Source organism: Salvia hispanica, chromosome 6 (genome assembly GCF_029641045.1).
Source record: "Salvia hispanica isolate PSC_SH4W2 chromosome 6, Shi_PSC_v1, whole genome shotgun sequence".
Taxonomy (NCBI): Eukaryota; Viridiplantae; Streptophyta; class Magnoliopsida; order Lamiales; family Lamiaceae; genus Salvia; species Salvia hispanica.
In genome coordinates this window covers 20,865,810-20,889,448 of record NC_142697.1, presented here as the reverse complement: position 1 = coordinate 20,889,448, position 23,639 = coordinate 20,865,810, and the positions used below count along the sequence as shown (strand labels likewise).

General features: G+C 34.4%; 3 protein-coding genes across 5 annotated transcripts; 2 read left to right on the top strand and 1 right to left on the bottom strand.

Annotated features, from left to right (window-relative positions):
• Positions 1-5,494: 5,494 nt before the first annotated feature.
• On the top strand, positions 5,495-11,638 carry LOC125203378 (uncharacterized). 2 transcript variants are annotated; one of them, XM_048101710.2, is made up of 8 exons: positions 5,495-6,175; positions 7,055-7,154; positions 7,322-7,378; positions 8,178-8,298; positions 8,560-8,642; positions 10,567-10,622; positions 10,700-10,796; positions 11,114-11,638. In XM_048101710.2, exons 1-8 carry the CDS (start codon positions 5,853-5,855, stop codon positions 11,168-11,170), a joined length of 894 nt encoding a protein of 297 aa, XP_047957667.1. In that variant the 5' UTR covers positions 5,495-5,852; the 3' UTR covers positions 11,171-11,638. The 2 variants fall into 2 exon arrangements, with proteins under 2 accessions (XP_047957667.1, XP_047957666.1); XM_048101709.2 differs by having other exon boundaries at positions 5,496-6,175; positions 10,561-10,622.
• A 152-nt stretch (positions 11,639-11,790) lies between these two features.
• Positions 11,791-15,002, bottom strand: LOC125203496 (inactive leucine-rich repeat receptor-like serine/threonine-protein kinase At1g60630). The gene is made up of 2 exons (XM_048101848.2): positions 13,106-15,002; positions 11,791-12,649 (listed from the first exon to the last, which is right to left on the bottom strand). Exons 1-2 carry the CDS (start codon positions 14,391-14,393, stop codon positions 11,985-11,987), a joined length of 1,953 nt encoding a protein of 650 aa, XP_047957805.1. The 5' UTR covers positions 14,394-15,002; the 3' UTR covers positions 11,791-11,984.
• Positions 15,003-19,997: 4,995 nt separating this feature from the next.
• On the top strand, positions 19,998-23,123 carry LOC125204037 (E3 ubiquitin ligase BIG BROTHER-related-like). 2 transcript variants are annotated; one of them, XR_016132406.1, is made up of 7 exons: positions 19,998-20,270; positions 20,645-20,954; positions 21,060-21,120; positions 21,589-21,630; positions 21,721-21,842; positions 22,126-22,234; positions 22,817-22,848. XR_016132406.1 is itself a non-coding variant. In XM_048102578.2 (7 exons), the coding sequence occupies exons 1-7, from the start codon at positions 20,103-20,105 to the stop codon at positions 22,862-22,864; spliced, it is 846 nt and encodes a 281-aa protein (XP_047958535.1). In that variant the 5' UTR covers positions 20,000-20,102; the 3' UTR covers positions 22,865-23,123. The 2 variants fall into 2 exon arrangements, 1 of the variants encoding a protein (XP_047958535.1); XM_048102578.2 differs by having other exon boundaries at positions 20,000-20,270; positions 21,074-21,120; positions 22,817-23,123.
• The last annotated feature ends 516 nt before the right edge of the window (positions 23,124-23,639 follow it).

The window sequence follows — 23,639 nt, the reverse complement described above, 5'->3', positions numbered from 1 at the left end:
TAAGAGTCATGTTTTGTCATTTCAGTTCGTCATGCAATAAAAGTCTTATTTCACTTTTACCGTAAATAATAAGTAGGTTTCACATTAGAGCATCTCCAATAGAAAGGGTAAATAGAAAGGTAAAGTAAAATAACTAGCATATTTACCATTTCTTAAAAAAAAATCATGCTCCAATGGAAAGGGTATATGAGGAGGTATTATATTCTTTCATTTTGAGAATGTTTCTTTACCTCTTCTTGGTAGAAAGGGTAAAATATTAGTTATTTTTATTTGCCTTTTTAATTTACCTTATTTTCTTGGAGTACATTGGTTTTTTAAGAAGGTATATTTACCTTTTTGAGAAGGTAAATGAGAAATATATCTTCTCAATTTACCTTTATCCCTTATAGACGCTCTTACATCAACTTATTACACTCACATTTTATAATAAAATCAATATACATAAGTGAGACTCGTATTTCACTAATTTATACAATCCATATTTCTTCACATTTCTTAAAATTCGTGTCATAACCAAATAGGACTCATATTGCAGGACGGATGTATGTAATTAGTATATCTTAATTACCATGGATTAATCTTTCAATTACTGATGACATCGTCACCATCAGACATTGTCGTTGCGACCACCCATTTGAAAAGGATCACTAGTTATGAATGAGAATTCTATCTCAGCAAAAATTAAAATCATCAATTAAAATCAAAATCAATTATAGTACGCATACAACACGATCTAACCCTAAACCCTTCCCGGCTGGAGCAATTTTTTTTAAAAAAAAACACGATCTAATATCAATGGACCAAAAGAGTGCCATCAACAATTGTGGTTTCACCAGACTTTGTGAGAAAAAAATGAAGGGCTTTTCGTAAATATATGTGTGTGAAGAGGCGGGTTGGTAAAAAGAGACGAGGGTTGAAATATTTGAAAATTGACGAATGGTGACAACAACTTCACCAAAGAGATGAAAAAGAACAAAATTGAGCGACATAGAAGATGAAGATGTATTGATGACAGAGATGAGTAGAAGGGGAATAAGATGTATTGCTGAAAGATATAGGAAATTGACCAGAAATTTGAGGATTTTAATTGTAAATAATCATGAAATGACGTTGTTTTGAGGTTAGAGAAATGGCGTCGTTACTTTAAATGTCTCGTATGCCCACGTAAAACATTATGGCATGCCATAAAAAATTTGATTTCATTTGGACGAAAATCGATTTTGGGAGAAATGAGCTTAACGTCAAAGTTCATGACTTTCCCATATAGATCAAATTCGTAATTTTAGAGGCTAATAACCCTAGTTGTTTTATCAGATTTTGAGTCTTTAATATTAACTTTTTTATCTAATAACCTTTGTTTTCTATATTTCAATTACTAATTTTATATATTAGTATATTGATATTTATTTTATGGCAATAGAAATTTATGCAAAATTAACACTCTAGATTAGGAAATTTATTTTTATGACATTTCCTTCAAACTAGCATGTTGCACGCTCGTCATTTTATTTTGGCGAGCGCAACATTTTCTTAGATACACTTTATATTCGGCCCAGGTATTGCATAATCAACTTCAGCCCATTATTCATTTTAAAAACAATTCCCAATTTTTCCATTTTTAGTCAACGCTGAAATTTGTTATCCCAGCCACTAGTAGTAGGAAGTTCTATACCTGGTCAATATCTTTAAATTAGTCATAAATGTGGTAGTACAAGTATATTTGTTCGTGATACTATACATTTAGATTTACTGTACTTTTTGCCCTACCCTTACCTAACTCAATTTCTATTTAATTTGGTTGATTTATTTCGGCTGCACAGTAATTTTTAACACATAATACCAAATTAAGTGTGCTTGTCGAATAGCAAACGAGGACATGAAGATTGAAGGAGCTAAAGTCCTATTTAAAATTATTTTTAAATATTCTTCTCTTACAAAATCTTAAAATCTATCTAAACTTAATACTACAAGTTATTATGAAAACGCCACTACAAATATAAATCAGACAAAATTTATATGTTCAGATAAAATTTAAGAATCACACCCTTGACTAATATTTTTATGTGCGCTCCTAACTAACACTATTACACATATTCAACCATGTTCGCAAAGTCCAATAGGCCAATAGCATCGATGCATATTCTTAATGTTATGTCACATGAGTTTGTTTCGTCATGCATTCACACATCTTGTTGGCGTGGGATAATGACTCCTTGTGTTGCCGAAACAATAGTCACTTATACTACACTTGAGTAAGTTTCTCAGTTGTATTATGATTGAAATGCTTGTAATAAAATATAGACGTATTATTACGCCCTCAAAAATAGTTGGAATTATTTCGCATGAACTTTTATTTCTATTTCTACTACTATTAGTATAAATTATAGGCAAATGAATGTTTGTGGGGGCTGCAGTAGGTATGGAACAATGGCCGTCACTGGCGCAGTGCACAAGTGCAAAATGACAATGTGATAACTTATTTCCACTACGAGCCATAAATAACTTCAAAATTACAACAAGTATTATTGTTGCTAAGTTATATAGTATATGACGTGCTAGATGTTAAGTCTCTGTGTCACACGTGTCTACAAATTCAAAAGTATATAAATTTTCAATAAAAATAGAAACTTCGCAAATTCAATTATGCATCAACTTTATCAACACACATTAGCTTTCTCATTGCTCATCTCCACAACATTTCGAAATTCACCTCACCGAAAAAGGTGGTGAATATACTTGTACGAGTATAATTTATTTTTTGTTGTACTAACCTTAAAAAGGAAAAAGAAAAAAAATGAGATATTATATTATTATCTATTTCTTAATGGAGTATCTTGGAAGTTCGAAAACTTGTTATATTTGGCATGGTCTATAGATGTGGAGACATGTATGGGAGTCCTTTTGTTTATTGTATGATTACAAATCACACGAAATGCATGACGTCAATTGGTTGGTAGCTGTGTTGGAGCCAATTTGCATCTCCCATTCTTGACTAGTAGTACTATTTATTTTGTTTTATTGCATGTTATGTTATGGCACACATGATGATTCATATTCACAAGTTTTCTTTTTTCAGTAGTACTATTTCAATCTTTAATTGCAGAAAGATAGTGGTTTATTGCATGTTATGTTAATGCTTATCTTATGATGTAGGTAGCACTACTATTTGGATATTTTGCGAGTTTAAAAAAACAAAATATATTTATAAGTCCTTATACTATATATTTTATAAATTTTTATTTCATTAAGTTTATGTATTAATGCATTTTATTTCATTAGGTCATTTTATGAATTTTTTTTTCATTAATTACTTATACTAATATATTTTGATTTAATAAGTTATTTGATTTGGTATTTATCTATGAACTTCGTAATCTAATTAGCTTCTTTTTACGTGTTGATTAAACTTATTTATTATTTCTTTTTTTAATTATTTTAAAAGTAATTCAAATGCAATATTAACTCATGAATTATTGTAATATATTATTCCTATGAACAAGATAAAACAATCATTGGAATATAAGTAGAAGTAGTATATTATTATTTTCTAATAATATTTGGACAGAAAGCGGTCACAATTTTCTATAGAATAAACGCATATGGTAGTCCTGAAATTAGTTAGAATAGTAGTATTACGTGAAAATCTACCGGAGTGTATAAGTATTCAATATAAGCATCTATAGTAATTTCATGCATTTTGTTCAAGTATGTATTATACTATAATATATATATAAGAGTAAATTTTTCGTGTGTAAAATTAACATAAAAATATGTGAATATAATCTGAATACATGATGAAAAGGTCAGATTCAAACAATTTTATGACTTCATTTTATGCATTTTATGTTAAGGTTCAACGACATGTTTGTGCCCAATAATTGTTCCATGTCCAACCGTATATATTCAGCATGGATATAAACTTTAAACTATATGAGGCTATTCAGTTGAAATACAAATAAACTAAAATTGTAAAATTCGGAATTTACTTGATACTATATTTTATTTGAACAACATATTTTTGTGTTTAATTGCATGCAATTTTTTATTTAACATTAAACATTAAAAATATATGTACGTGCTTCTTATGATTTAAAATACTTTTTAAAAATCTCAATTATTAGATATACATGATTTTTTATGGAAGACATTATATAGTTCATGGTACTTGTAAGTAGGGGTGGTTCGGTACAGTATACCGTACTTTGAGTGTCATATCGTATACCGTACTGAAAGTTACGATATGACAAAACACCATAACGATACCATACCGAAATTTTCGGTATACCGGAAATTCGGTAAGGTATTTTTTGATACCGCTACCATACCGTAGGTATAACGTACTTCTGCGGTATACCAAATGCGGTACGACATATCGTTATATCTGTTATACCGGAAAAAAAATCTACTATACCCAAAATATTCAAAAGAACAATTCTAGTGTTCAACTAATTCAAAAAGTCCAAAAGAATTAAACTTCACCATAATCAAAATCTTGTTCATATAGTCATTCTTTTTAAATTTTAGTATAAATATAAAATAAATATATATATATATATATATATATATATATATATATATATGGGGAACGTTAAGGTCATGACCATTGAGTAATTGACTAAAATGCTACTACATTATTTTACTAAAATAGTATACATTATTAGTTAAGTTACATTATTAGACTAATAATCTATATTATTAGATGACACGTGACATTAATCTAATTGTTAGATCACAAGATCCAATGGATAACAAGTGTTTTGATTTTGAACAATATTTGCATGTTGAAAATGAATACATCACCCATACATATATGTTTATAGGGATGCATTAAAATGACAACACCTCTTAAAATAACACCATACCACCATTCCTAGCCAATTATTTGTACACGTGGACGAATAATCAGCTGCCATGTGGCAATCATAAAAAACGCTCCAGGGTAAATTTTCTCGGCTAGCAATATTCAATACACTAGACAGCAATATCCAATACACTAGACAACAATTTACAACAATTTTTTCTCGGCCAGCAATATCTAATACGCTAGACACTAGACAACAATCTATAGTATTGCTGTGTAGTGTTTATAATATTGCTGGATACGTGGTGTCACTTTAAGAGTTGTTGTCATTTTAACACAAACCTATGTTTATATATGTAATAATTAATCGGTATACCAAAGTGTCGGTATATATCGACGATTGACGATTCGGCATACCACGGTATAGGAAATCTAATACAGTTACCTCACCGAAAACTACGGTATACCGAAAAATCGGTATTTTCAATACGGTAAGTCCGGTATTTCCAGTGTTTCGATATAATTCTGCACCCCTACTTGTAAGCAAAAATAAAGGGTGGAAAAATAAAAAAAGAAGTGGTAGAAATATTTAGAGTGTATTGCAACAGAAGAAAGTTGTGACATTGAGAAATATCCATTCATCCCACTTTTGATTGTTTATATATATCCATTTGAATAATATTTCCGAAAGCCAATCATAAGTTTTAGCAAAATTATGTATGCATCTTCAGTACCCAATAATTACAGAGCAAAAGAGAAAAAGGAGCCAACACCAACAGTCCAACACCCATAGCCTGCTCATCTCCATTCCACCTCTCCTCCTTCAATCCCCTGTCCCCCTCTCTCTCTCTCTCTCACACACACACACAGTCGCAAACGCAATCAGACAACTGGAAGTGCGCTTTTCTGCTTTCAATTGCAATTGGAGTTGGAATTCTAAGTGTGGCGGTTAGTAATGCGAAGGAGACCCAAAATCCAACCAACTGTTGCCATAAAATCCAAGTGGAGCTGCGATTTTTTATGATTTCAACCGAGACGAATTCACAAGCATATGGCGGGTGAGTTCAACCCCGGATTTCACCATCACGGCGCGCTCTACGAATCTGGCGCCGGGGGGATGAGCGGCGGCGGCTCCGCAGGGTATGACCTAGCTCCCATGCCTAATTACTACAGTAGCCCCGGGGGAAGCTTGAATTTGGGCGCAGTCGATTGCTCTGCCGGGGGGATGCAGTATTTCTCGGCGCAGAACAACTCCCCGGGCCCTTCCACGTCCCCGCTTTTGCTGGACTCCGTGCCGGGATTGAAGCACGACACGGGGCTGGCCGTGGAGTGGTCTGTTGAGGAACAGTATAAGCTGGAGGAAGGTCTGGCCAAGTAGGTAGTTCCTTCTAGATGATTATTAAAGGAAACCAGTTTTGTCCACATTTTTGAAGAGCACTTTGCACGATCATAATTGATCAAGGAGTATAATTGTACACAAGCACGCGTGTGATGTTTGTTAGTTGCTAGTGATCGTTTTCCCTATCGGTCTACATATTTTTTTAATCAATCTGCAGTCATAGAAGCCTAATGCATGGGGCCATTAGAAATTGATGGAAGTGGATTAGAACCTAGATGCTATTTTAGGTTTCAAATGCACGTGGATTTCTTTACTCGATATATAATGAGCTGCTGCTGTATGATCCTGAACTGCATTTTGTTTCTCTTTGGTGCGATGATCACTGATCGTTTGAATATGTCCAAGCTGGATGTGAATTTGGGTTATCCTAAATTTTGTTTTACGTGCACCCTGACAGTACCACTAGACGTAATGCATTGTATAGAACTTATCTGTTGAGATTTTTGTTGTGGATCAGCTGTTAGTACTTAATACTATTAAGCTGGAACAATGTCTGAAATTCTTTTACTTATATTATAGGGAGGTATCTTTCTTAAAGGAAAACTGGTATACTCTAGATTGTCCAAATCAATAAAAATGTTGTAATGCCATGAGTAGTCAAGCTGCTATTATTGAGGTGTATCAGCTGCACCAGTTTCCTACTCATACAATTCAGGTTGATGCAATTGCTTCACATAATCCCTCTATTAAAACACGAAGAACTTTTTTTCTGCTGCACATACTGTCTTCTTGCTGTATGTAGTTTGTGTTGTTTAAGGAGTTCTTGTTTAGATTTACTTTCTATCAGTGTCTATCTAATTTTAGTTTCAAAAGGTTGACTTATATCATTTGTTATAATTTACTTCAATCTGTAGGTATGCGAATGAGCCCCATATTATGCAGTATATTAAGATAGCTGCCTACCTCCAGGACAAAACTGTACGTGATGTTGCTCTTCGGTGTAGATGGATGATGGTAAGTTACATGTGGAGATCCCAATTTATTGTTGTGTATACCCAAAAAATGTCATACTAGTTTTATAATTAATATCAATGTCAAAGCCATGTACTTTTCCTGTGCCTGATTTAGAGTGTTTCAACTTCTTTTAGTTTAGTTGCCTAATTAAGACTGCTGTCTTTTAGAGAAAGCGAAGGAAACAGGAGGATCCAAGCTTCGGGAAGAAAATGAAGCACATGAAGGTAGATTAGTGTTATTCTTGCTTGTGTGTACTTTTCATTATGTTGCTTTTCTCTGTATCTTCTTTGCTGTAATTCATGGAATGCTTTTTTTTTAAGTCTTATTTTATAGACACTAATTTTGAAAAGAGTAGTATACTTGTGACTTGCGAATTTAGAAATATTTAGCATTGAGAAAGTCAAGTGGAGAAAAACTACTCCTCTGAGGCCTAAGACGATGTTTATCCTAGCAATGCATTGAAAAGATAAGCAATTGGGTTTTTGTTGATTGAAATGCAAGCTGCCTGATCAGGTTTGGATCTTCCACACAGGGAAGTGGGATTATACCTCTGGGACAGCAGGGTAGTCCAATGGGCCTTCACCACTCCCCCCAAATAAATAAAACGAATAAAAAATACCAAAACACACATGCACAATTACAGAAGGGTAAAATTGAAGTGAAAAGGAAAGGAGATGAGCTTAATTTTAAACTCAGGTCGTGAAATCTTGTTCAAGTATCATGTACTTCTGAATTTTGTTCTTCTAATGCTAGTTGCTACAAAATTTTTGGCTGTGGCCTCGAGATACTTATACTTTACCTTGATCATTTTTATAGTGTATAGTTTTTCTGTTGCTTTTCACTTTATGTTTCTGAATTTTTTTCCTTTACCAATTGAAGTGCCCAAAAATACTTTAATGTTTGAACTTGTACACTATTATTCAAAACGTGCTCTTACCTTACCATGCACTGCTTGTCTGATAATGACTCACCAGTTATCTTCTTATGAGAAATTAGCTGTTTAAAGCTTACTTATTTTCTCAGGATACAGTAATGGAGGCATCTCTGAAGAATTATGTCCCTTCATCTCCATCGGTGAACTTAGCTGCATATTCTTTACCTTCAAACCATCATAATCAAAGTGGTGATTACATATTTTCAGGAGGTCTGTCTCATTTTTTATTGGGATTGCTCTGATTTCTTTATAATCCAGGGTTTGGATTTATTTCTTACTTGGAACAACTTCGTGATACTATGAGATCTTTTATATCTTGCTGTTTTACTTAGCCTGCACACACTGTGCATCACTTTTGCCTATGACCATAAACTGGAGTCATGGGGGTTTTCTTTTATTTCTTTCTCCATTCGCTTTCCTGTTTCAGTTCTTTTTTTAATGTAGTGAACTAATTTTCCGTATATGTTTCAGTACTTAGTTCCAGAGCCAGGCATCTATTGGAAGAAAATAACCATGCTTTTGGTCAAATATCTGCAAATCTTTCAACTCTCAAGGTAATGCACCTTCAAACCCTGAAGGAATAAAGCATTGCAGTCCCTTGTAAATTTCATTATGAAATCTATGCTGGTGTATATTGATACAATTGTAGTTCTTTTATGTGAATGAGATATGTCTTCAATCAAATTTAGATCAATTTTCCAAGCCGGTTCTAAGTATACTCACCCCCCTCCCCCCCAACCACTTTTCATAGCTATAGAAGACCAAGAAATGTAAGGATAGTAAGCAGCTAGCAAGGAATTAAATAATAAAGAATGTATTTGTTGTGGTCAGGGGTGGGATGATAGAGTGTCTTAATGTGTAAGTACCATTGTGCCAATAGTAGCTGGAAAATGAACATATTTCCTGACCATAAGTTCTCCATGTGAAATTAATCATGTATAACCTGATAAGTACCATTCTCCGACGGAGATAAATTTCTCACTCTTTTTATGCAAATTCCCGGAGATTGCTCAATTGACCATACACATAGAAGCCAAATTTTAATGATGTCAAACTTTTTTCTTTTGCCATAACATTTCTGCTTGAAATACCATAGTGCCCAGTCCTGATTGATGCGTTATCAACATCTAATTAATTGTTTCATGTGCTACATGAATCAGCTGCTTGAGAAATACCAATATAACATTGCTGGAACTTTATCCGGTTCTCAGTGAAATTATATCAACAGTGGATGTGGTTTGTGTTAATAACGATGTTTATCCCAAACAATGTTTTTTCTTAATTATTTTAGGATTGTTTTTAGCAATATGTATCTGATCTAATATATCCTATTAATTCTACAAAATAGTTGACATATGCAATGAACTTCTCACCATGAAATGGATGATTCTGGTAACTGAAAGTAGAGTGCCCATTTTGAAAATTTCAGCTATTTTTTACTTTTGTGGTTTTGTAACTGGAAACTTGAATTTTCGATGCCTCAAAGTTTAAAATCTAAGTCGGGAGTGCGACTCTGAAATCAATATTATGTTGGTTGTCTTGTACTTGTAATAGAAGACCTTGGAGGAGAAGCATAATATCAACTTGGTTTGCCCTGTTTTATATTGACATGGTTATTCAATGCTAACTTTATGCATATTGGAATGCCAGTTGCTCTTCACTATTAATGGATGGTCACTGTCACGTACAATATGATAATGATGTAAACAAATCGGATCTTTGGATGGATAACATAAAAAGCAGAGAGAAAGCTAGAGAGAAGAGAAGATAGTACTTTCCTATCAAGTATCAATGTTGAAAAAACCCATCGAAAAGTCCAAAATAATTTTGGTGACAATTACATTCCAAATTACGAAGACTACTCGAGTAATATATGAGCTTAGAATCTACTAATCCTTTGAAATGGAATTTATCACCAAGTAGGTAACTGGTACTGGATCTTAACCTATTTAGAAACTGCAACTATAAGTCAGGCCGTGAATCCTACCTAAAGACTCCCTTAAAGAAAATCTGCATTTATAAAAGTTTCTTTGCCCCATCAACCTGTACCAGCTTTAAGAGTACACGGAATTCTTCAATCTTCCTCTGGAAAATCAGATTCAACTTAGAAGTTTTTTTGTCGTTTGAGTTGCACTTGAATAAAGTGCATGATTTGTATCTTTTTTGCTGGATATTTTTTGTTAGCATAAAATGACAATGATCTTGAGTTGTATCTTCTTTCTATGAGATGCTCCATAAATATGGATGCTATGTGATGTGGTTGTTGGTTCTTATTAGGTTCACTGCCAATCAAATATATAATCAACGAAGTGAAAAGAAACTTGTGGCTGGCATTTTGGGTCTGTGTCTTGTGTATGAAGTATTGATAGGTGGTGGATCTATTTGTGTTCGATTTACTTTTTGATAATCTATTTCCTTCATAAATCCTTCACTTGTGTTCAGACCCTCCTGATCTTGACATCCATGTATCAGTTGCAGGAAAACATTGATCTCTTTTTCCGTACGAGGAACAACTTAACGACAGTTTTGAATGAGTATGTCACTCTTGTTGGTCCCTTACGTGTAACTTACTTTTTTAAGTGATTATAGTTTTCACCTCTTATTCATGCAGCATGAAACACATGCCTGGGATTATGAGTCAAATGCCACCACTTCCTGTTCTCTTAAATGAGGAACTTGTTTGTAGTATTTTTCCATATTCATCTCAGGTATGTCCTGCTGCTTCTCTTCAGGATTATCATTAATGTCAATAAATCATATAATCACATTGAAAATGGAAATTGGAAATAGCTTGAGAACCTGTAACAAGTATCGAATGTTCATTTTTGGCTCATCTATAGATTCCTCTTATTTCTGCAATGAAACATCTGCTGCTAGTATATGTTTTCCTTCACACAAATAAACCATAGTAAATGATAAGAAATTCAGAGTATTAGCTCAGCCTCGACCAGAGTCAATATATCTTATCGTATTTCATTGCAATGGGTCATGACTGATATTGCCTCTCTCTGTTTCATATCTCCAGCGCATGACATTTGGTGCTTCAAGTTCAATACCTCTGAAGCAGGAGCCAGGATGCTGATGAACATTCATAACTCAGGTCACACCAGCTTTTAGCATACATCTCCCGGAGAAAGAGCGTATTATGCCTCGTTTATAATTGGTTTTGGAGATGTTTGAAGGCTGGGATTGTTTTTGGTGGAGGTGCAACAGATGCAGATGGTCGCAAAGAAACAAGACGCCTTGTTTTGGAGCATGAGATGAGATAGTGCCTTGTTTTCGGAGACAACTAGTTAGCTACCGCCACAGCCCGCCTTCTATATGTAAATGTGAAATACTAGAAACTAGCATTTGACAGAAGTTATGCTTATCAAATTTGCAGCCACCCATTCAATCATGGTTCTATTGAAGTTGTAATTTATTCCCAATAAATGTCTAGTCTGATTTTGGATGAGATTTCATCAATGAGAAGGAAAATTGATTGAAGATGGCTGTATAAATTACTCTAATTATTCAGTCTTGTATGCAGATGTTTCGACCTTAGTAGTGAGTTGAGTGTTGATCGACTTCGATTTATAAATCATGCGTGTGATTAAATTTGTGTCTTTCAAGAAAAGTTATAGCTATATTTGTTAGAAATCAAAATTTAAAATTATCAATCCAGAAGCAAAAATAGTTTAGTTAGAAATTAGAATCATGACAAATAGAAAGGAGACCGTCTTGTATTCCAAACGTCACAAACCATTTATAAAAAGCCAAACATCCCAAGCCAAAGAGCAATGACTAAATAAAAATATAATCTAACCTCAAAAATACACTTTTGGAGAAACAAAAGAATACACAAAATCATCATGGCATATATTGGCATGAAACCAAACCATCACATTCATGTTCACTCATATGCTTGAATGATCCTCCCTTGTCAAGCTCTGCACCGTGTCCGACCACCGTCCGGGCGAGTGATCACTGCTGTTCGACGACACATGCACCTGTGCCTCCGCCCTTGCCTCCCTGATCATCCTCACAACGTCCTTCATGGCCGGCCGGCTCCCACTTTCGACACAAACACACGCCATCGCAATGTTGACAAGAGCATTCAGCTTCTCCTCGGACGCCTCATTGCCCGACGAATGCTCATCCCCAGACTCCGTCGTCTCCTCCCTGACCGACTTCACCCACTTAGGTATATCCGAGCCGTGCTCCTCGACGAGATCCTGGAAAGGAGTCTTTCCAGTCAGCAGCTCCAGCAGGAGGACTCCATAGCTGTACACATCAGCCTCTTGAGTCACGGGCTTTCTTGGGTCGCGACATTCAGGGGCCCTGTAGAAGAGGGAGGAGACCCCGGACTCCTCGTGTGAGTTTGGGTTCCTAAAGGGGGTTAGGCCATAGTCCGTGAGACAGGACTCGAAGTCGGACCCCAGAAGAACATTGGTGGCCTTGAGGTTGCCATGGGTTAGGCCCGGGTTTTGATGGATGTGAACCAATCCGGCAGCTAAGTCCTCTCCGATTTTCAGACATGATGTCCAATGCAGAGGCTTTGAACCACCTGCAGATTTTGTTCCTGCAAAAGTGGTTTTGAGTAAGCAAAGTATCCACTTGTACGGGATAGAATTCGTTTAGATAGGACTCTTATTCGGGGATGGATGGAGTGTTAGAAGTAAGAAACATGATAAGTGGTTTGCTCTCTTTCAAGTGACCTCTAATGTCGAGTTTGAACCATTTTTTAAAGCATGACCAAAGATGAATGTAAGATATATACTAGTACAGTGTATGAATCAAGACTTGTTTGTGTAAAAGTTCAGTTCTAGCAAGCACAAATGAAAGTAGTAGACATTTATTTACATGAGCAAGAGAGAAACACAATGTGTTCTTGAAAACTGGTTTGCTAGAGAGAGAGTATTTCATAATTATCTCATCACTTTTTATACAAAAGTTTTGCAGGAAGTAGAAAATAATGACAGAAACAGCACAAAAACCAGACACATTTCAAGTAATTGAAGTGAAAGATGCAGCTTACCATGTACTAGAGTGAAGAGGCTGCCATTTGGGAAATAATCATACACGAGCAGGCGTTCCTCCTTCGCGTGGAAATAGGCTCGGAGGGGGACCAGATTAGGATGCCTTAACCTACCAAGAATCTCAATGTGCCTCCTGAACTCCTCCATCCTAGGGTACCTCGACTCCTTGAGCCTCTTAACGGTCACAATGTACCCCGACTCCATCACTGCTTTGTAAGTGCTCCCCATCGTTCCCCTCCCCAATGTCTCAGCTGAGGCCTTCAACAAATCCTCCATACTATAGCTCATCAATTGGTCACCGGGCCCAAGGAATGCCAAAACACCAACCCCCTCTCCCCCTTGATCCCACGAGAATCTCCCTTGCTCCCTACCACTATCATCCCTACCAACACCACTAGGTGTCCCCTCATCTACCCCTCGTGCAACCACCTTATCACTTTCCCCCTTTCCCTTCCCCCTTCTCCTACAACACACGATTAGAAGCACGATTGCAGTACATAACAAGGCAAATCCTCCTATACTTACTGCAATGATCAAAACAAGCTTCTTATTCCTCTTACTGTGCCCTAAATCTTTATGGGGTGCTACTGAATGTGATGGACTACTAGATGGACTAACACTACACGGTTTTTCAATCTGTTCGCCACACAGATCAGTGTTACCAACGAACGAGGAACTATTGAACCTAACCAATACAGGAGTTTTGGGGATTTCCCCAGAGAGCAGATTATTAGACACATTAAAGAATCTCAAACTATTTTGAGTAAATGGAGGAACACCACCACTCAATTGATTATCCTGCAAATATAGCTCATACAATCTACTCAAGTCAAGAAATGAACGAGGAATGTGGCCGGATATCTCGTTACCAGACAGCACGACGACCTTGAGGCGATGCAAGCGGGAGAGACCAGCTGGGATTTCCCCAGAGAATCTGTTGTCATTGAGGAAGAGAGACTTGAGATTCACAAGTCCAGAAAGCTCTGGAATTTCCCCAGAAAGTGAATTATCTTTGAAACTCAACACCCTCAGCTGATCCAACTGATTAAGGCTCCCCCCATTCAATCTCCCACTCAGATTAAACCCCTCAACCACAAGCTTCATGACTCTCCCATTAAGGCATTCCTTCACACCTTCCCATTCACACACATCCATCCCCTGCCGCCATTGCAGCAATCCCAATGGATCAATGGAGTCTTTGAGAGAGAGCAGAGCCTCAGCATCACCTGATCTCACTTGCGGAAATGCAGCCAACACCAACAAAAACAGAGAGAGAGCAACAGCCATTGATGAATACTCGAATGAATGCACTAGAGCATTGCTTTATCCTGAAAGGTGCAATCTTGGATAGAAACTCAAATCAGTGATTAGAATAAACAGAAAGGGGTATAATCATTTGGTTCAAAATCTTGATCAACAGAAAATAAACATAGAGGCTCGAAAAGGAGACAACTTTCTGTCTTGAGCTTTAGCATCAAGATAAGTGGTGGAATCTCCAGATCTAGCAGTGTAATTATAGGAGAGTGACACAAGATTATTGTGAATCATTGGGGGGGGCAGTGAAGTGTAAAGCAAGAGCGCCAATTAGCGTCGCTGTCTACACATTAGGTTTGACCAGTGGAGAGAGAGAGACAAGCAAGCGCCCACAACAAGAGTCAAGAATTTGGAGTATAAATTTATGGCGATTTATCCCTACTCACTCAATACAGGGTGTTTCACTAATGGAGGTTTGTGTTCAAAGATTATTTCTTGTAAGTAACTGATCTCTTTTAAATAGGAATACAAGAAAACAACCTATTTGCTGAAAGTAAATAAACGTATTCTACACAAAATATTTCACCAATTTTTCCATACTTTGGTAATTGATTCTTTCCATTCTAACAGTTTGTTTGTGTAATTTAAATCTGTGATCTCTACTACTCAACTCTCTCTCTCTAGGAAGAGTGGGCGCTTGCACTTTCCTCGAATTTCATGCTCACGGGGACATGGCTGAAAAGCATCACGTGAAATAAACACAGACCCAAAAATGCCTTCTTTTTTCTATTTCTTGAACTAATTCTTTTTTGTTTTGCTGCTTAAATTCATACACAAAGAATCCATTTTTACATGCACGCTTAACTCCCTCGAACCAAGTGTTAAGTCACATTTCTTTCATCAATTCTTGCACATTTAAATCATCATTGGATCCATTGCTAACCAATCATCCTTTTATTAACCATTTAATTTTGTGGTTTCTCAGCAATTAAATATAGTACTACTATTGAACTTGTTTGTTTTGTTAAGTCAAACAATTAATGTGTCTTTTAGCATTAAGTTTAGGAGTGTAGTTGACTACGGAGGATATTTGTTAAACTTGTGAATTTTCCTTTGAGATTTCGATGTTATCAATACGAAATTTTCTTCTCGAAAATCAAGGGCTCCTAAATTCGCCACCAATGAAACACTTCATTTTCTATAAAAAGAACAAATCCAGTCCATTACTAATTTTTCCTTGCTTCATTAAATGGAATAAAAATTTAATAGTATAGACATATTGTCGTACTGTGTTTAATTAGTCATAATTATAAAAAGAGTGATGCTAAATGGCCACATTATGGCTGGCCATAATCAGATTTTACAATCAAATTTAATGCACTTAGAAAGTATCAAAATATCCATGACTATTTTACCCTCTGCATTAAATCATCCAGAAATATATGCTTAGCTCTCTACAACAAATCAATTATTTTCTATATACGCTTTATATTAATTATTCCTTCTATTATTTTCTCAGATTTTATTTCTTTTTAGTCATAGTATTTGTTATTGAAGGTGACTTAATATACATATTGCAGTGGAAACCGAATAATAAAGTAGTAAGACATTTCCAATTAAAAGTAATATCACTAACATATTTAATTGAAAATGAATACTATTTTACTTTTTATTAATTTTTTAGTTTATTAGTATTTTTTATTTTGATGGGATAATTGATAATTCCGCTATAATCATATAAGTTTGTAATTTAGTCGGTATTTTAGTTCGCACTAGTAGATTTCATTCAATTGTTATTCAATTTAATTAAATAATTGGAAGTTTCAGTTTATCTTAATTTCGACTGAATGACTGTAAATTTAAATTTAATTATCAATTGTTTAATCTTAAATTCAGTTTAATAATTGAAAATATAATTTGATTTTATATTTAATTGAGCAATTTGGTATTTCATTTAGTCTTGTATTCATTCAGATGAGTGAGATATCCAATCTATCTCAAATTCGACTACTGGTTCTATTGATCTTAAATTCAATTGTAAATTTGAGATTTTATTTATCCTTAACATGCATTATTTTTAAATTTTATTAATAATTTACAATGATGCAGTACATCATAATATAATAAATAAATATATAATACTATACATAATATCTTATGATATCAAACTGAACTATCATAATCCAAGTTCCTGTGTGATATTAATATTTACATTTATCTATGATCAAGTTAAACTCATTTAGTAATTGAATTACTTATTGTTATCATAAACTTGCACCGTTTTTATACTATTATTTATTGTTTAATTATATTTTTACGTATCGTTTGTATATGTATTTATGTTTTAATTGTTTTAATTTAGTTTGTATATGTATTTATGTTTTAATTGTTTTAATTTTATGTACTGTTATTTATTTATTCATTATGTGAATTTGGTTTCGAATTTACATTCAATATTGTTAATATTAAATTTAATTCTTAAACCATATGTGTTTAATAAGTTAACTTTTTGGTGTATGTTGTAGCTTTAAGTTATACCTCGTGTTTAGAATCAATACAAAATATTAATCGATATCTCATATATGAATTGAAAAAAATTAAAATTTTGTCGATTAATAACAATATAGTACGTGTTTATAAAATAGTTTAAACATGTTATACCCTTCTATCATAAATAATACTCAGTCCATCCCTAAAAATTACTCCATCCGTTCCCCATAATATGGTCATATGATATGACACAAGAATTAAGATAAAATTTATAAAGTAAGAGAGAGGAAAATGGTAGTTAAGTAGCACTAGTGGATAATAAGACTCCATTAGTGTTAATATTTTAATGGTAGTGATATAAGTTGTAAATAACTTAATATATATGGATAATAAATAGAGATAACTTTCCATAAATGAAAATATCCATATTTTTATAGGACGGATGAAAATAGAATTAGTCTATTTTTAAGGAACATCCTAAAATAGCAAATGTGATCTATTTATAATGAACGGAGGGAGTAATTAATAGGAGTACTACATACCCTAATTTACAAAACTATATTCATATAACATACTTATATATCTATTTAATAATATTCAAATATAAAATTATAATAATCTTATGATATTTTATAAATAAGATTTTGAAGGTGTGATATAATCGAATAATAGTAGTAGTAGTAGTAGTATCTAACGTGTTAATATCACTATTATTATTAACATTATTACTTTTATCATTCTTTTAAATTATATTCTGATCATTTGATTTATAAATCATCATTAATTCAAACTATATAAATTATCGTCCTTACTCCTTAGTCGTATTAATCTCCTTTATTTATAAAATATGGTCCGGATATTAATTTTGTATTATTGAAGAAAATCTAAAAGAATAAAGAGTCCTACATTAATGCAAAATATAGAGCTTTTAAAGGAAAGGTTATCCTGTAAAATACTTATGCACTAACAACTAGGTTTAGTTTTTTAAAATATTTTAATAGTGTTTAAGTATTATTATACCCTTGTGTGGGTGGCCATAATGTGTCTACATAGCATTATTGTTATAAAAATATTACTACTTTATTTGTCTATGAAAAGCATGAACTATATATTTTCTTTTTATAGTTGAAAAGTATATGAATTTTTAAATTTTAAAAATTCAACTACATTGCTAATAATATGGACCTCACTCTTTACTAACACTACTTTTAATATAATTTTTCTATGTCCTTTTTACTTTTCCAACCATGCGTTAAAATTCGTGTCTAATCAAATTTTCATACTTTTTAGGGACAAAGTGATTAATATTTTATTTTTCTATTTATAATTATGATTGACTGGACATACTATTTCATGATTATATATCCAGACAATGGATTTTTACTCGTGTGCATGTTCATGTGCATGTGCGCGTGAGAGAGATGGTAGTAGATGTCAATTATTGTGACATAAAGTTGTTTGCAGTTTACAAGTGACATAGAGTTGTATATTTGAAATGGGAACTGGGTGAACAAATTGAAGGCAATAATTAATAAATGAAAAGGCAGGTGCCACACAATTCGGCTTCATTTTAAAAGCATGCAATATTATTAATATTTTTGCAATAAATGTCCGTGCAAGAAATGTATGCCTACTTCGGACTCCTAAATTATTTCGCATACCAAAATCTATTACTATATCTTTGTTTATTTTTTGACACATAGTACTATATTATTTCTTTTTTATTTTATCATCATTCAAAGTTCTTTTAAAAAAAAGAAGGGTGAAGCACACAGATGATAGATTTTATTTACTATACAAAACTTCTTTTTATTTACTACTTCTATGAGATAAACAAAAGAACCTATGAAACAGTGCAAGACAAATCAATATGCCTTATTTTGCGACATTATGGTCCGACATAAATTCATATTTCAAGCATTACCCTTTTTCCTTACAAAAGTATTGGTCTATATTTTATCACCTGAAAATTATAAAATAAAAGTGACCTACATTTTTGCTTGGAAAGTGGAAAGCATTATTGTTGCTCCATAAGTGTTAATACATCCATACAAGTGAGTGCCTGCTGTTATGAGAAGACACTAGAAAAGGGGTGAGTACATTAATAATGCATCACTAATTTGAAACAAGATTGCATTTTAATAGTCAATTCTATATAGAAGTGGGGCACCACCCATGTAAAATAGGAGAATCACATTGTCGTTGTCCAAATAGAGATTTGGAAATCTCAAGCTGGCCATGTTTTTCACATCTAAAACGTCAATTATCTTATATAAGTACATAGTTAAAGACCCACTTGCCAACAGGTAGAAGTTAGATCCATAGCAAGAAATAGTCCCAAAAGCTTATTTGCTAGGCTGATGAGTAGGTTTGGCGGTTAGACGGTGGTTAATCAGTCATCGAACTAAATAAATCGAGATTATCAATTAAACTAAAATTTTCAAATATTGCTCAATTTCAATCCGTGTATGCGAAAAAGTTTGGTTCTCAATTTTAAACCTTTTGATATGAGGAAAATGTAAGACAAAGTAACTCTTGCTAAAAGAACATTTTCATCTAGAGAATGTGTAAGACGAAGTACGTCTCTTGAATATTCAGTCTTAACATATACTAAAAGGGATGATTGACATTTAAGAGTTGAAACTAATATGGAAAAATAAAATATGATCGACAAAACGTTATTTCGGTTATATCGTCACCTTTTCATTAGCACTCAACATTATTTTGTCAAAAACTATATTGTTTTGTTATCATATCATATTTAATTGTGTCATATTAGTTTCAATTTTTGATATTGTGTGACAATTGAGAAAGAAACAAATTTTGTTTGATTTTATATTCCAATTTCAAGAGTGATAGGAAATGGCCCGAAATCAACGAGAAATCATGTAGGGAGTAATATAAATATTCCTATGTGGTATTCCCGAGCTGGGTGAACGGCCCAAGTCAATTCGACCCGTCTATAGAAACCTTTAATGGGCTCAAGCTCGATAGCCCGGCCCAATAATTAGGCAATTAAATTGGAAAGCAAAAAAAAAAAAAAAAAAAGAGGAATAATTACAAAAATTAGGAACGGAGTATTAGATAATAAACAATTAATCCCAGCATTTAAAACAGTGAAAACGATAGCGGTATAAAACAGAATTTGAAACTCGGAATATCCAAAATCGTACTACTGTCTTGCTCAATAATTCCTCTTCCTACATCTCCTGCAACACGCATACGCCCCAATTTCGCATTTTGATCATCTTCATGGAGAACACCAATGATAAGGCCGATTCCGGCAACACCAACAATCGCTGCAATCCCAGTGACGACAATGATAACCCTATCGCCGGAAATCGCCCCCGAAGAACTCCTTTCACCGACCTCAGTCAACTTGACGCCGATCTAGCACTTGCTCGTACTCTCCAGGAACAGGTAATTTTGTTTTCGCTTCCTTTTCTGCGTTACGGTAGCTTTATTTTGTTCTTTCCAGTTTTGTCGCCGTGCTTGATTTCTTGTAATTAGGGTTTTGATTTCTTACCCTAGCTAATTTACAAGTACGTAGCGTACCCGTAGCATCAGCTAGTTGTGTTTTCTGGTGAAAATATTCGTTTGAGAAACATTTAGATTCGGTGTTCGATATTTCCTTTATAATTCCCTGTTTTTGCACAGCATTTGGTAACGTAGTTCTTCACCCTTGCTGAATTGTTTCCTTATCAGTTTTATGGCAGTGATCGGTGGGATATTTTTGCATGTGATCCATTCTATTAATTTTGAAAATCAGTTGAAGCCTTGATTTTTTGAAACAGGAAAGAGCTTACATGATGTTGAGAATGGGAGTCGATGGTGGCAGTGATTATGGGAGTTGGGAAGCCGAGAGTTACGAGCATGACGATGCTAGTGAAGAGGATTACGAAGAGTCAGATGTTGAGGTGGGCGATGGTGAAGGACATGTATTTGACGAGCATGCTCATGCTAAAGGAGAAGATGATGACGACCAAGATGTTGAATTGGATCCATCTGCATTTTCTGACGATGAGGCATTTGCGAGAGCCATGCAAGATTCTGTAGATGAAGACATGGCAGCTAGATTGTTGGCCCTAGCTGGGATGAATGAAAGTGAGAGTCCAAGTTAATAGTTGTTTGGTTACTTGCTTGTTAATTAGTTCAACTGGGTATTAGAACTGTGTGATTACTGACATAGATTGAACTATTCCAATATGGATTGTTTGGCAAAGGTGAAGATGAAGAGGAAGAGGAAGAGGATCATGGTGGTGATTCTCAGGTATAATCTGATCTGCTTGTCATATATATGTCTTCGTATGACTGTAGTGTAGTTGTAGACCAGGGACGGGGAATATACTATATTTATGCTTCAACTGAGTTGAAGGTTATATCCATGTTTTACTGCTGATCCAGAAATCATGCTTTGAGTCTTTGAGTTTCTGTTATACATAATACGTATTTATCATCCTGTATGCTATTAAAACTGTAAGAAAGAGGGCATATGTTTCTGCCAACATGTTTCTGGAAATGCTTGTGGTTGAAACTTGAGAGCATATGCATCTTAACTTTAGAATCCTTCATGTAGTTAGCTACTTTGGCACTGTAGCACAGCTTGATGCAGTATCTCATCTGTTTATCTCTGTGCTTACACCTGGCCATCAGCACTGTTATTTCACTGGAACTGCAAATGCATATACTTAATTTGCTTGTGCCATGCCTAATCCTGTTACCAAATACCAATCCTTAGGATGCATGGGAGGAGGTTTACCCGGATGAACTATCATATGAGGTAACTTAGATTATGAATGTATTTTATATTTATTCTTGTAGCATACTTTACTTTCCATTTCATGGTTATCTTTGCGTCATACTGTTATAGGAGCTGCTTGCTCTGGGTGAAATCGTTGGAACAGAAAGCAGGGGCCTTTCTGCAGAGACGATTGCATCCTTGCCATCAATTAACTATAAATCACAAGGCAGCCAGGAAGTAATCAGTGATTCGTAAGTACTGTAAACTTGTTCTTTCAGACATAATTATTTGCCTATCACCACTAGTCCACCAGGGGTGCTCATTATGATTAATTCCTCAATGGAGCATATCATTATTATTTTCATCTTTTTAAATCAAAACTGAGATGAAATGGCCCTGATTTGTTGATTTTTTTCTAATTTTTCTTTCCATCTACACTGAACTGAAAAATGAAATTGTATATGGAGTATATATATACCAAATAAATTGCAATGATGCTGGTATGCTGACAGCATTTTATTGGTGGGTTTTCAGCTGTGTGATATGTAGGCTAGACTTTGAAGATGACGACATGTTGACACTTCTTTCTTGTAAACATTCCTACCATTCAGACTGCATTAACAATTGGTTACAAATAAACAAGGTATGTTCATGTTCTTATGCCACATTGCTTTAAGGGGAACATTCCTGACACACACGTGCCATGTGTGCGTGTATATTTACATATATGACTGGAAAGCACATGAAGAAAATATGCATCGTATGCAAATTTTTATTTCTATTTTCCCATGATATATGCCTGAAGCTGGACACTCCGATGCCCTAGGTTATGTATTCATATTTTTTGTTTCGCCGATCATTTTAGGCCACTGCTTCTGTTTTGTCATCTATTCAGTATGGTATACTTGTCAACCTACTCGGGCCTCAACAACTCTAATTAAGCACAGAGACACAGTTCATTGGCATTGTTGAGAAAAAACGAATCATAGATTTGTTCTGATGTTGATGACTCAGGTTCATGTCCCTTAAAACTAGAAACTTTTATCCAGTTGCATGCTTTTCCACCTCTAGGAGGATTCCGTCATCTATTTGGATACATGAATCATGAAATTATAAAGCTGATAACGAACATCACGCTAGTAGATCACTCTTTGAAAAGTTATACTTGGATGATTTGAACTGTGAGGAGAAATGATCATTGGTATATGACGTGCCGTTTGTGTAGGTCTGTCCTGTATGCAGTGCTGAAGTCTCGACTTCACGTATTAGCTAGCGGACTCTACGATGGTGATGGAGCTTTGCGAAACGTCGGAGCCATAGCCTCCAGGATGGTGAAGAGATGAGACATTCTGTAAAAAGATGGAAGCAAATACTCCCTCCCCCTCCGTCCCACATTTGGAGTCACTTATTGTTATGGCTCGGGTTTTAAGAAAGAGTTGAAGTGTGTAATAAATGAAGTGAGATGGTAGAGTGTGTAATAAATGAAGTGAGATGGTAAAGTTGGTTGAAGGTGGGTCCCTTTTTACTTTTAATTTTTGTTTTAGTTTATTTAAATATAAATAATGGCATTTTGATGTAATTTTGATGAATAATGAGGTAAAATTGAATGACCAAATATGGATAAAACTAAATGTGACTCTTAACTGGGACGGACTTTTATGGCAAAAAGTGACTCTTAATCTGGGACGGAGGGAGTAATTGATAGATGTTCCATTAATTTAAGAACAAATCCAACTGTATCAACTTTCATTCATTTTCTTGTACATGGATATATATGTAATATGATCATACAAAAAAAAAGGTTGAAACCCCAATCCTAAGGGCCCCACACATCTCGGTCCGGCAGTATTTGATATGATGACCTAAAACTTTGACGGATTACACTAAAAAGAGGTGCTCAATTGTGCATTTTTAATTTAGAACATTATTAAAATTCAAAGGTGGCAACTGAAACTGTTGTTATATAGCGAGGTATTCCATATCTGTTGAACTTCTGATTCAAATTTGTCGACCCTCAATTTGTCGTTTGTTACAAATTACCTACTTTA